Below are 14,025 nucleotides of genomic sequence, written 5' to 3'. Positions count from 1 at the left end.
CTGTGGATCTCTTTATAGTTTTAAGCAAGAGGGACTCTGGTGTGGTGTCATCCAGACATGGGTATTAGTCATCGCCATCATTTTGTGTCGTGTTGTAACATGTAGCTGATTGTGCTCTCATGACCATCGTTGTTCTTGGCAACTTTTCTACAGCAGTGGTTTGCTGTTGCCTTCTCCTGGTGCGTTGGTAGTAAATGCAAATGATGCATTCTTCTGTTCTGAGGCGCACCTTGTAAATCAACTTGAATCTTGAAACTTAGATTGTACTGTGGGGCATGAATCACAGTGCGAGATGTAGATCTCATTGTGGATCACAGTGTGAGGTGTAAATCCCAGTATGGATCCCTGTTTGGGGTGTAGATCCTGGTATGGATCCAGAGAGGGGTGTAGATCCTGGTATGGATCCAGTGTGGGGTATAGATCCTGGTATGGATCCAGTGTGGGGTATAGATCCTGATGTAGATCCAATGAGGGATGTAGATCCCAGTATGGATCATGGTGAGGAGTGTCGATCCCAGTATGGATCCTGGTGATGGGTGTCGATCCCGGTATGGATCCCAGTGAGGGGTGTCGATCCCGGTATGGACTCAGTGTGCGGTGTAGGTCCCGGTATGGATCCCAGTGAGGGGTGTCGATCCCAGTATGGATCCCGGTGTGGGGTGTCGATCCCGGTATGGATCCCAGTGAGGGGTGTCGATCCCGGTATGGATCCCAGTGTGGGGTGTAGATCCCGGTATGGATCCCGGTGAGGGGTGTAGGTCCCAGTATGGATCCTGGTGAGGGGTGTAGGTCCCAGTATGGATCCCGGTGAGGGGTGTCGATCCTGGCATGGATCCCGGTGAAGGGTGTCGATCCCGGTATGAATCCCAGTGAGGGGTGTCGATCCCGGTATGGATCTCAGTGTGCGGTGTCGATCCCGGTATGGATCTCAGTGGGCGGTGTAGGTTCCGGTATGGATCCCGGTGAGGGGTGTAGATCCCGGTATGGATCCCGGTGAGGGGTGTCGATCCCGGTATGGATCCCAGTCAGGGGTGTTGATCCCAGTATGGATCCCAGTGAGGGGTGTCGATCCCAGTATGGATCCCAGTGAGGGGTGTCGATCCCAGTATGGATCCCAGTGAGGGGTGTCGATCCCGGTATGGATCCCAGTGAGGGGTGTCGATCCTGGTATGGATCCCAGTGAGGGGTGTCGATCCCGGTATGGATCCCAGTGTGGGGTGTAGATCCCGGTATGGATCTCGGTGAGGGGTGTAGGTCCCGGTATGGATCCCAGTGAGGGGTGTAGATCCCGGTGTTGATCTCGGTGAGGGGTGTAGATCCCGGTATGGATCCCAGTGAGGAGTGTAGATCCCGGTGTTGTTCTCAGTTTGGGATGTAGATCCCGGTGAGGGGTATAGATCCCGTTATGGATCCCAGTGAGGGGAGTAGATCCTGGAATGGATCCCAGCACGGGGAGTAGATCTCGGTATGGATGCCAGTGCGGGGCTGTAGAATCCGGTATGGATCCAGTGAGGGGTGTAGATCCCGGTATGGATCCCAGTGTGGGGAGTAGATCCCAGTGTGGAAAACACTGAGGGTTGTAGATCCCGGTGTGGATCTCAGTTTGGGGTGTAGATCCTGGTGCGGGGTATAGATCTCGGTATGGATCCCAGTGAGGGGAGTAGATCCTGGTATGGATCCCAGTGAGGGGTGTAGATCCCAGTGTTGATCTCAGTTTGGGATGTAGATCCCAGTGAGGGGTGTAGATCCCGGTATGGATCCCAGTGAGGGTAGTAGATCCCGGTATGGATCCTGGTGTGGGGTGTAGATCCCAGTATGGATCCCGGTGAGGGGTGTAGATCCCGGTATGGATCTCGGTGAGGAGTGTAGATCCCGATGTTGATCTCAGTTTGGGATGTAGATCCCGGTGAGGGGTGTAGATCCCAGTATGGATCCCAGTGAGGGAGTAGATCCCGGTATGGATCCTGGTGTGGGGTGTAGATCCCAGTATGGATCCCGGTGAGGGGTGTAGATCCCGGTATGGATCCCGGTGAGGGGTATAGATCCCGGTATGGATCCCAGTGAGGGGAGTAGATCCTGGAATGGATCCCAGCGCTGGGAGTAGATCTCGGTATGGATGTCAGTGTGGGGGTGTGGAACCCGGTATGGATCCAGTGAGGGGTGTAGATCCTGGTATGGGTCCAGTGAGGGGATTAGATCCCAGTATGGATCCCAGTGTGGCGAGTAGATCCCAGTATGGATCCCAGTGTGGGGAGTAGATCCCAGTGTGGAAAGCAGTGAGGGTTGTAGATCCCGGCGTGGATCTCAGTTTGGGGTGTAGATCCCGGTGAGGGGTATAGATCCCGGTATGGATCCCAGTGAGGGGAGTAGATCCTGGAATGGATCCCAGTGCGGGGAGTAGATCCCGGTATGGATCCTGGTGTGGGATGTAGATCCCAGTATGGATCCCGGTGAGGGGTGTAGATCCCGGTATGGATCTCAGTGTGGGGTGTAGATCCCAGTATGGATCCAGTGAGGGGATTAGATCCTGGTATGGATCCCAGTGCGGGGAGTAGATCCCAGTATGGATCCTGGTGCGGGGAGTAGATCCCAGTATGGATCCTGGTTTGGGTTGTAGATCCTGGTATGGATCCCGGTGCGGGGTGTAGATCCTGGTATGGATCCCCGTGTGGGGTGTGGATCCCAGTGCAGGGAGTAGATCCCGGTATGGATACCAGTGTGGGGTGTGGATCCCAGTGCGTGGAGTAGATCCCGGTGCGGATCCTGGTGTGGGGAGTAGATCCTGGTGCAGGGTGTAGATCCCGGTATGGATCCCAGTGAGGGGTGTAGATTTTGATATGGATCGCAGTACGGGTAGACTCGAGCCTGTTTCCATGCTCTTTATCTATAACAAGAGACTCGCACGTGAACAAAATAAAGATTCAAGAAACACACACAAAGTGCTGGGTGAACTCATCAGGCCAGACAGCATCTAGGAAAAAAGTAGTCGACATTTTGGCTGAAACCCTTCGGCAGGACTGGAGAAAAAAAGCTCAAGAGTAGGTTTAAAAGGTCAGGGTAAAGAGAGTGAAACACAAGGTGTTAGGTGAAACCTGGAGGGGGAAGGATGAGTAACGTGCTGGGAGGTTGATTGGTGAAAGAGTAGAAGGTCACAGAAGAAAGACAAGGTGGGGAGGAGCACCAGAGGGAGGCGATGGGCAGGCAAGGAGATAAGGTGAGGGGGGAAAAGGGGATGGGAATTGGTGAAGGAGAGGTTGTGGGGTCATGACCAGAAGTTTGAGAAATCAATGTTCATGCCATCAAGTTGGAGGCTACCCAAATGGAATAGAAGGTGTTGTTCCTCCAACCCAAGTGTGGCCTCATCACGACAGTGGAGGAGACCATGGATGGACATATTGGAATGGGAATGGGAAGTGGAATTAAAATGGATGGCCAATGGGAGATCCTGCTTTATCTGGTGGACAGAGTGTAGGTGCTCAGTGAAGCGGTCTCCCATTCTACCTTGGGTCTCACCGATGTACAGGAGGCCACACCGGGAGCACTGAATGCAGTAAATGACCCCAACAGACTCGCAGGTGAAGTGTCACCTCACCTGGAAGGACTGTAAGAGCCCTGAATGGTAATGAGGGAGGAGGTGTAGAGGCAGGTGTAGCAGTTGTTACTGCTTGCAAGGATAAATGCCAGGAAGGAGATCAGTGGGGAGGGACGAATGGACAAGGGAGTTGCTCAGGGAGTGATCCCTGCAGAAAGCAGACAGTGGGGGGTGGGGCGGGGAGAGGGAAAGATGTGCTTTGTGTCCCATTGTTGGTGGCAGAAATTTTGGAGAATTATGTGCTGGATGTGGAGGCTAGTGTGGTGGTAGGTGAGGACAACAGGAACTCTATCTGTGGTGGGGTGGTAGGAGGATGGGGTAAGCGCAGACGTGTGTGAAATGGAAAAGATGAGGTTGAGGACAGCGTTGATGGTGGAGGAAGGGAAGCCCCTTTCTTTGGAAGAGGAGGACATCTTCATTCTAGAATGAAAAGCCTCATCCTGAGAGCAGATGAGGCAGAGACAGAGGAATTGAGAGAAGGAGATGGCATTTTTACAGGTAACAGGGTGGGAAGAGTTATAGTCCAGGTAGCTATGAGAGTCTGTGGGTTTATCATAGACATCTCCAGGACAGAGACACTAAGATCGAGAAAGGGGAGGGAGGTGTCAGAAACCAGGTAAATTTGAGGGCAGGGTGGAGGTTGGAGGCAAAGTGAATGAAGTTGACAAATTCAGCATGGGTGCAGGAAGCAGCATCAATGTAGTTATTCTCCCCATCTCTGGGGATTTGGTGACCTCTGAAGAGGAAGGCTGTTGGGCTGGGATCAGTGCCTCGGGTTCACAGAGAGCCTATGTAGGCACTGGAGTGAATGATCTTCCTCACAATCCCCCCCAACTCCACCCAGACCACCCACCTATCCACCTTACCACCCCTTAAGGCTGCACCTGCTCCAGCTCTAGGTGAGCTCTGCAGTCCCCACTGTCGATCTGAGGGGTGGGCTGAAGAAAATGGAGGAGCTAAGGAAGGAAGCTCTGAGAATAGACCTTAGGCTTAGCCCAGGGTACGTCCCTGGCTGATGGGAATCACCCCAGGGGTTTGCTTGTAAACTGTTCATTTCTGCTCGCCTCATTATAGGAAGGATGTGGAGGCTTTAGAGAGGGCACAGAGGAGAGTTACCAGGATGCTGCCTGGATTAGAGAGCATTTATGAGGATAGGTTGAGTGAGTTAGGGCTTTTCTCCTTGGAGTGAGGAGGATGAGAGGTGACTTGATAAAAATGTACAAGATAAGAAGCATGGAAGAATGGAAGCCAGAGACATTTTCCCAGGGCAGAAATGGCCAATGCAAATGGGCACGGTTTTAAGGTGATTGGAGGAGAGTACAGGAGGGATGTCAGAGTTAAGTTTTATTACACAGAGAGTGGTGGCTGCATGGAATGTGCTGCCAGAAGTGGTGGTAGAAACGTGTACCTTAGCGTCATTTTGGAAACTCTTACACAGGTACATGGATGATAGATACAGTAAATGGGTGGCTACATGGGAGTGAGATGTTAGATTGATCTTAGAGTAAGTTAAAAGGTCCGTACAAGATTGTGGATGAAGGCCCTGTACTGTGCTGTAATGATCTACGTTTATTGAGTTCCCCGTCAGACCATGAAGTGTAAAGATTGTTTCAGGAGTAGTGCAGGACGTGTGTGAGAGTTTAGGTATCGGACACCAGTGTGTCACATCAGCCTCGTTTCTAGAGTCACTGAAATGAAGAAACACTGTCCTGAGGGAGAGTCACAGTGTCTGAGGGGGCTGTACTGAGGGAGGGTCACTGTGTTTGAGGGGGCGGTACTGAGGGAGGGTCACAGTGTCTGAGGGGGCGGTACTGAGGGAGGGTCACAGTGTCTGAGGGGGCTGTACTGAGGGAGAGTCACTGTGTTTGAGGGGAGGTACTGAGGGAGGGTCACACTGTCTGAGGGGGCTGTACTGAGGGAGGGTCACAGTGTCTGAGGGGGCGGTACTGAGGGAGGGTCACAGTGTCTGAGGGGGCTGTACTGAGGGAGAGTCACTGTGTTTGAGGGGAGGTACTGAGGGAGGGTCACAGTGTCTGAGGGGGCTGTACTGAGGGAGGGTCACAGTGTCTGAGGGGGCTGTACTGAGGGAGGGTCACTGTGTTTGAGGGGAGGTACTGAGGGAGGGTCACAGTGTCTGAGGGGGCTGTACTGAGGGAGGGTCACTGTGTTTGAGGGGAGGTACTGAGGGAGGGTCACAGTATTTGTGGAGGCAGTACTGAGGGAGGGTCACAGTGTCTGAGGGGGCGGTACTGAGGGAGGGTCACAGTATTTGAGGGGGCAGTACTGAAGGAGGGTCAGTGTGTTTGAGGGGAAGTACTGAGGGAGGGTCACAGTATTTGAGGGGGCAGTACTGAAGGAGGGTCAGTGTGTTTGAGGGGCAGTACTGAGGGAGGGTCACAGTATTTGAGGGGGAGGTACTGAGGGAGGGTCACAGTGTCTGAGGGGGTGGTACAGAGGGAGGGTCACAGTGTCTCGGGGCGGTACTGAGGGAGGGTCACAGTGTCTCGGGGTGGTACTGAGGGAGGGTCACAGTGTTTGAGGAGGCGGTACTGAGGGAGGGTCACAGTATCTGAGGGGGCGGTACTGAGGGAGGGTTACTGTGTTTGAGGGGCTGTACTGAGGGAGGGTTACTGTGTTTGAGGGGCGGTACTGAGGGAGGGTCACAGTGTTTGAGGGAGCGGTACTGAGGGAGGCTCACAGTGTCTCAGGGGGTGGTACTGAGGGAGGGTCACAGTATTTGAGGAGGTGGTACTGAGGGAGGGTCACAGTGTCTGAGGGGACGGTACTGAGGGAGGGTTACTGTGTTTGAGAGGCTGTACTGAGGGAGGGTTACTGTGTTTGAGGGGGCGGTACTGAGGGAAGGTCACAGTGTTTGAGGGGGCGGTACTGAGGGAGGGTCACAGTGTCTGAGGGGGCTGTACTGAGGGAGGGTCACTGTGTTTGAGGGGCGGTACTGAGAGAGGGTACCGTGTTTGAGGGGGCAGTACTGAGGGAGGGTCACAGTATTTGAGGGGGAGGTACTGAGGGAGGGTCACAGTGTCTGAGGAGCGGTACTGAGGGAGGGTCACAGTGTTTGAGGGGGCGGTACTGAGGAAGGGTCACCATGTTTGAGGGGAGGTACTGAGGGAGGGTCACAATATTTGAGGGGGTAGTACTGAGGGAGGGTTCCACGGTGGCAGGGGTGATACTGATACGGTGTTACACTGTGGGTGCTGGGGTGGTATAGAGGGAGTTGGGTCAGGAGAGTAGGGAGAGTTAGGGTGAGCTGATGGAGGAGGGATAGGGGAATTTGGTGGGCAGGTGTTCTGAGGTGTGAGAGTTGCAGGGTGTGGGAGATTGATGGGAAAGTGGAAGTCTGTGTACCAACAGACGATGTCCTGTGTCTGACAATGATCTGATCTCTGGCAGTTTGTGACTGTATTTTGTTCTTCCTCAGTATCCACAGGCAAATAATGTGCCCGGAAAGTTATCCTCCCTGCTGGAGGAAGACGAAGACGAGGGGGAAAGCGAAGAGACAATGGAAGGAACCCAGTCGTCAGCACCACCTCCAGATGTTGACAGAGGGGTAGGTCTCTCCCTCCTCATCCCATGCCCCCCGCTCCACAAATCCAGTCAGACCCCAGCAACCCATCATTGCTTTCTAACCCTTCCAGATGGCCATAGAACACAGGAGGAGAATTAGGCCATTCAATCATAGCTGGTTTAGATTCCCTCTCAACCCTATTCTCCTGTGCCCTTATTAATCAGGAACCTATCAACCTCTGCTTTATACATACCAAGCACTCATCTAGAGATCTGAATAAATACACTATGGTTGCAATGGACTTTATTACTACAGCTGTAGATGAGTATGTCCCCAGTAAACTATTCAGAGTCTTCACCAATCAGAAGCCCTGGATATACCATGAGATCCGAAATTTGCTGAGGGTCAGATCAGAGGCATTAAAGTCTGGAGACCAAGACAACTACAAGAGGTGTAGGTATGATCTCCAGAAGCCATCTCACAGGCGAAGTGGAAATTCAGGACCAAACTTGAATCAACGAGGGATGCTCAACAGCTGAGGCAAGGGCTTGATCCCTATTACCTCCTAAAAAGTTAAATCAAGCGACATGGGAGATAGTAGAGCTTCGCTTCCAGATGAGCTTAATGCCTCTGTGCTCACTTTGACCATCAGGACAGGGAGAAATCCTTGTGAACCGCTCATCCCCCAATGATCCCATGATCTCACTCTCTGAAGCTGACGTGTGGGCTGCTTTCAGGAGGTTGAACCCATAGAAAGCATCTGGACTGGATGGGGTACCTGGCCACGTACTAAAGACCTGTGTTGATCAGCTGGCTGATGTATTCACTGAGCTCTTTTAACCACATGCTTCAGAGTGTCTGGTACCCACCTGCTTCAAGCAGGCTTCAATTATACCAGTTCCCAAGAAGAGCATGGTGACCTGCTTTAATGACTATCATCCAGTTGCACTTACATCCACAGTGATGAAGTGTTTTGAGAGGTTGGTGTTGAAACATATAGCTCCTGCCTGAGAGGCCATTTGGATCTGCTCCAATTTGCCAACCGAAGCAGCAGGTACCTTGAGCAGATGCCATTTCATTGGCTCTTCACTCAATCCTGGAATATCTGGACAGCAAAGATACATACATCAGGACGCTCTTTATCGACTACAGCTGAGTATTCAGTACCATCATCCCCTCAAAACTAATCTGTAAGCTCCAAGACCTTGATCTAAATGCTTCTTTGTGCACCAGGTCCTGGATTTCCACACTTGTAAACCCCAGTCAATTCGGATTGGCAAAAACGTTTCCTCCACAATCACCATCTGCACAGGTACACCACAAAGCTGTGTGCTTAGTCCCCTGTTCTATTTACTGTACACCTATAATTATGTAGTTTAGCACAGCTCCAATGCCATATTTTTGCTGATGACACCACCGTGGGCTGAATGAAAGGTGGTGATGAATCAGCATACAGGAGGGAGATTGAAAATCCGACTGAATGATGTCATAACAACAACGTCAGCAAGATCAATGAACTGATTGTAGACTTCAGGAGCGGGTAACCAGAGGTCCATGAGTCAGTCCTCATCATTAAATCAGAGGTTGAGAAGGTTAGCAACTTTAAATTCCTGGGTGATACTATTTCAGAGGATCTGTCCTGGACACAGCATGTGAGTGGAATTGTGAAGAAAGCATGGCAGTGCCTCCACTTTCTTCGGAGTCTGTGGAGTATCAGCATGGCATCTAAAACTTTGACAGCTTCTATAGGTGTGAAGTGGTGAGTGTACTGACTAGCTGCATTGCAGCCTGGTATGGAAAAACCAATGCTTTCGAATGGAAAATCCTACAAAAAGTAGTGGATTTAGCTCAGTACATCACAGGTAAAGCCCTCCCAACCATTGAGCACATCTACATGGAACACTGTCGTAGGAAAGCAGCATCCATCATCAGAGATCCCCACCACCCAGGTCATGCTCTCTTGCTGCGGCCATCAGGTGGGAGGTACAAGAGCCTTGGGGCTCGCACCACCCGGTTCAGCAACAGTTACTACCTCTCGACCATCAAGCTCTTGAATAAAAGTGAGGGTGAGCATCGTGGATTTGAGAGAGGAGCACCTGAGATGCTGGGTTCTGTTTTAACCCTTGAGTCATCTTGGAAACCTGTTCGGGGAACTGTGAGACTTCATAAGGCATTGGTAGCACCACATTTGGAGTATCGTGAGCAACATTAGTCCCCTTATCTAAGAAAGGATGTGCTGGCGTTGGAGAAGGTCCAGAGAAGGTTCATGAAAATGATCCTGGGAATCAAAGGGCTAAAGTTCAAAGTAAATTTATTATCAAAGTACATATATGTCACCATATACAACTCTGAGATTCATTGTCTTATGGACATGCTCAATAAATCCAATAACTGTAATTCAGAACAGAGATGCGAAGATATTTTTTTAGTCAGAGGGTGGTGAATCTATGGAATTTGTTGCCACAGGCAGCAGTGGAGGCCAAGTCATTGGGTGTACTTAAGGCAGAGATTGATAGGTATCTGAGTAGCCAGAGCATGAAAGGTTATGGTGAGAAGGCGGGGGAGTGGGACTAAATGGGAGAATGGATCAGCTCATGATAAAATGATGGAGCAGACTCGATGGGCTGAATGGCTGACTTCTGCTCCTTTGTCTTATGGGCTTTGGTACTAGAATCAATGAAAGACTGCACCAGCAGGGTGTTCAACCAATGTGCAAAAGACAACAAACTGTGCAAATATAAAAAGAAAGAGAAAAAGCGAAATAATTAGAAATAAATAAATAAGCACTGAATATCAAGGACATGAGATGAAGAGTCCTTGAAAGTGAGTCCATAGGTTGTGGGAACAGTTCAGTGATGGGGCGAGTGAAGCTGAGTGAAGCTGTGCCCTCTGGTTTAGGAGCCTGATGCTTGAGGGGTAATAAGTGTGCCTGAACTTGGTGGTGTGAGTCCTGAGACTCATGTACCACCTTCCTGGTGGCAGCAACAAGAAGAAAGTATGGCCTGCATGTTGGGGGTCTCTGATGATTGGTGCTGCTTTCCTGCAACAATGCTCCGTGTAGATGTGCTCAGTGGTGGGGAGGAGTTTACCCGTGATGGACTGGGCCACATCCACTACTTATTGTAGGATTTTCCATTTAAGGCATTGGCATTTCCATACCAGGCAGTGATGCAGCCAGTCAATATTCTCTCCACCACACATCTATAGAAGTTTGTCAAAGTTTCAGGTGTCATGCCAGAACTTTGCAAACTTCTAAGGAAGTAGAGTTGCTGCAGAGCTTTCTACGTAATGGCACTTACGTGCTGGGCCCAGGACAGATCCTCTGAAATGATAACACTGAGGAATTTAAAGATACTGACCCTCTCCAGCTCTGATACCCTGATGAGGACTGGCTCATGGACATCCAATTTCCTCCTCCTGAGGTCAGTAATCAGCTCCATGGTCTTGCTGACCTTGAGTAAAAGGTTGCTGTTATGATACCACTTAGCCAGATTTTCAACCTCCTCCTATATGCTGATTCGTCACCACTTTTGACAAGGAGCACAATGTCTCTGGGCCTGTACTCACCAGAGTTTAGACAAATGAGGGAGGATCTCATTGAAAGGACTAGATGAAGGACTTGCAAAGGATGTTTCTAACAAAGGGAGAGTCTAGCTCCAGGGGGCACAGATCACAACAGAAGGACATCCTGTTGGAACAGAGATGAGGAATTGGTGAGAGGATGGTGAATCTGTGGAATTCCTTGCCACAGACAGCTGTGGCGGTCAAGTTATTGGGTACACTTAAACTGGGAGTTGATAGGTTTTTGATTCGTAAGGGAATCAAAAATTACAGGGAGAAGGCTGGAGAATGGCACTGGGAATAAATCAGCCATGATTGAATTGCAGAGCAGACTTGTTGGGCTGAACGGCCTAATTCTGCTTCTATGTCTTATAGTTGTATGGTCTTATAGCTTTGGCCTCTCTCTGTCACTTCTGGTGCTGCTGTGAGTGGGTGGGGTTCCATCTCTCTGGTTGAGGCGGACTGTGTCCTATTCCCTGCCTGCACTGCCAGGCAGCAGAGCAAATGCTAGGCACCGTCCCACTGCTGGCTCATGGAATGTTCAGCCCTGACATCACCGCCCTGTCACTCTGTTCCACCAATCAGAGCCGGCCTCAGCGTCACCTGCCCAGGTGAACTCTGCAAGTTCTCTTTCATTAATAACTACCGAGCTGAGCTCTGAGCCTTTGGCTTTTTCTCTCCTACTTGTCTCACTCTCTCCCTCCTTCCCCTACCTGTCTCACTCTCTCCCTCCTTCCCCTACCTGTCTAACTCTCTCCCTCCTTCCCCTACATCTCACTCTCTCCCTCCTTCTCCTACCTCTCCCACTCTCTCCCTCCTTCCCCTACCTGTCTCACTCTCTCCCTCCTTCCTCTACCTGTCTCACTCTCTCCCTCCTTCCTCTACCTGTCTCATTCTCTCCTTCCCCTACCTGTCTCACTCTCTCCCTCCTTCCCCTACCTGTCTCACTCTCTCCCTCCTTCCTCTACCTGTCTTATTCTCTCCCTCCTTCCTCTACCTGTCTCACTCTCTCTTTCCCCTGTCTCACTCTCTCCCTCCTTCCCCTACCTGTCTCACTCTCTCCCTCCTTCCCCTACATCTCACTCTCTCCCTCCTTCTCCTACCTCTCCCACTCTCTCCCTCCTTCTCCTACCTGTCTCACTCTCTCCCTCCTTCCCCTACCTGTCTCACTCTCTCCCTCTTTCCCCTACCTGCTTCACTCTCTCCCTCCTTCCCTTACCTGTCTTATTCTCTCCCTCCTTCCCCTACCTGTCTCACTCTTTCCCTCCTTCCCCTACCTGTGTCACTCACTCACTCCTTCCCCACCTCTCACTCTCTCCCTCCCTCCCCCTGCTCCTACCTTTTCCCTACTAACTTCCCATCCACTCTATAACCCCTGTCCCTCCCGCCCCCTCACCCTTTTCTTGCCCTCTCCCCTCACCCCTGTCGCTACCCCTTACCCGCGCCGCTGCCGGCTCCATGGCAGGGTCTGCAGGGCCTCGATGAGTGCCAACAGCGGGTGCTGGAACTGGAGCGTTGGCTGGAATCGACCCGGGAACTACCAGGATCCGGGCCTTGGACCCTGACGATGCAGGGTAGTGTGGAGGAGCAGCTCCAAAAGTTACAGGTAGGAGTCAAGAATCGGAAACTGGGGAGTGAGGGAGGGGTGGGCACAGTTTGAGGGTGGGGGTGGGTGGGGGTAGGTTTATCTGGAACCTAAGGGGTGACTTTATCTGTGCTCCATACCTTAAATGAGCTGCCAGAAGAAGTGGTAGAGTCAGGTACATCAGCAACGTTCAAAAGATACGTGGACAGGTAGATGGATGAGAAAGGTTGGGAGGGAGATGGGCCAAATACAACTTGCATGGCAGTCTTGGCTGGCAGGGACCAGGTGGGCAGAATGGCCTTTTGCCCTGCTGTGTGTCTCCAGGAAGCCACACCCTTTGGTAGTGCATGGCAGAGTAGTGGCTAGTGTAACGCTTCACAGTGCCAGCGATCAGTTCAATTCCCATCACTGTCTGTAAGGAGCTTGTACATTCTATCTGTGAGTTTCCTCCGGATATCCCGGACCCCTCCCACTTTCCAAAGATATAGGTGTTAGGGCCACGCTATGTAGGCACTGGAAGCATCCTCTGACTGTGTTGGCCGTTGACACGTTACACTGTATGTTTCGATGTTTTTGAATAAAGCTAATGACAAATAAAGGTAATTTCTCCCCACCTCTCCTGACCCCTGCCTTCCCGCCCCCCCTCCCCTTCTCCCCTCACACACCACTCCCACTGCACCTGGTGGAGGCCAGGCCAATCCTGACCGTCACTTGAAGAGGGGGTCAGAGGGGCAGGGGAGATCAGGGAAGGGAGGGGTAGGGTCTTTCCGAGGAAAACCACTGTGGCATGGGGAGCGTGGGGGTGGGGGTGGGGGCTGGAGGAAGACAGAGACTGGTCAGAAGGCCAGAGGGGATGGCAGAGGCCATAGTGGGGGCAAGGATGAGGAATTTAAAACGGAGGCAGTGAGTGCAGTTGAGTGGAGAGGTGGTGGCTGCAGAGGACAGGTGTGGGTAGAGGTGGGACAGGGAACATTGGCATTCCCAGCAGTGGCCTACCCCAAAGATTAAAAGTTGAAAGATTAAAAATTAGCCATATCTGTCACATGTACATTGAAGCATTGAAACGTACAGTGAAATGGGTCACTTGCATCAACAACCAACACAGTCTGAGGATGTTCAGCAACCAGCCCACGTGTCGCCACACATTCTAGTGCCAACATAGCATGCCCACAGCTTGCCAACCCTGACCCATATGCCTTTGGACTGTGGGAGGAAACCAGAGCATCCGGAGGAAACCCACACAGTCACGGGGAGAACATATAAACTCCTTACAGGCAGTGGCGGGAATTGAATCTGGGTCACTGGCACTGTAAACCGTGAGCTAATCACTATGCCACCAAAGCGCCCCCTGTCTGCTCGATTGATAGTGAGTTGTTGGTATGGTATCTCTTTCCTCAGAGTCAAAATCTTAGTATCAGGGGCATGTGTTTAAGGTGCAAAGGGGTACTTTCAAAGGAGGTGTGTGGGGCAAGTTTTTCAGACAGACAGCGGTGTGTGTGTGTAATGTGCTGCAGGGGGTGCTGGTGGAGACAGATTCAGCAGAGGTGTTTAAGAGGCCATTAAACAGACACCTGTTATGTGCAGGAAATGGAGAGGTGTGGACATTTTGTAGGCGGAAGGGATTAGTTTATAATTTGGCATGATGTTTAGCACAGACATTGTAGGTGGAAGGGTCTTTCTGTGTGTGTGATAATCAGATGGAGGAGAGAGGGGAGTGGGGCAGAGAGGCGGACAGTGAATAGTGGCTGTCCCTGAGGACCTAGT

The 14,025-nt window shown here is 51.4% G+C and overlaps 1 protein-coding gene across 5 annotated transcripts in view; it reads left to right on the top strand.

Annotated features, from left to right (window-relative positions):
* Positions 1 to 14,025, top strand: part of LOC134345253 (nesprin-2-like) — a 276,033-nt gene that overhangs the window by 108,522 nt on the left and 153,486 nt on the right. For all 5 annotated transcript variants that reach the window (XM_063045672.1, XM_063045636.1, XM_063045664.1 and 2 more), the window contains 2 exons: positions 7,029 to 7,157; positions 12,142 to 12,282. In XM_063045672.1, the coding sequence (XP_062901742.1) occupies positions 7,029 to 7,157; positions 12,142 to 12,282 (270 nt within the window). The remainder of the gene's footprint in view (positions 1 to 7,028; positions 7,158 to 12,141; positions 12,283 to 14,025) is intronic.

This window comes from Mobula hypostoma, chromosome 1 (assembly GCF_963921235.1).
Source record: "Mobula hypostoma chromosome 1, sMobHyp1.1, whole genome shotgun sequence".
Classification (NCBI taxonomy): Eukaryota; Metazoa; Chordata; class Chondrichthyes; order Myliobatiformes; family Myliobatidae; genus Mobula; species Mobula hypostoma.
This window is presented reverse-complemented; position numbering and strand designations above follow the sequence as displayed.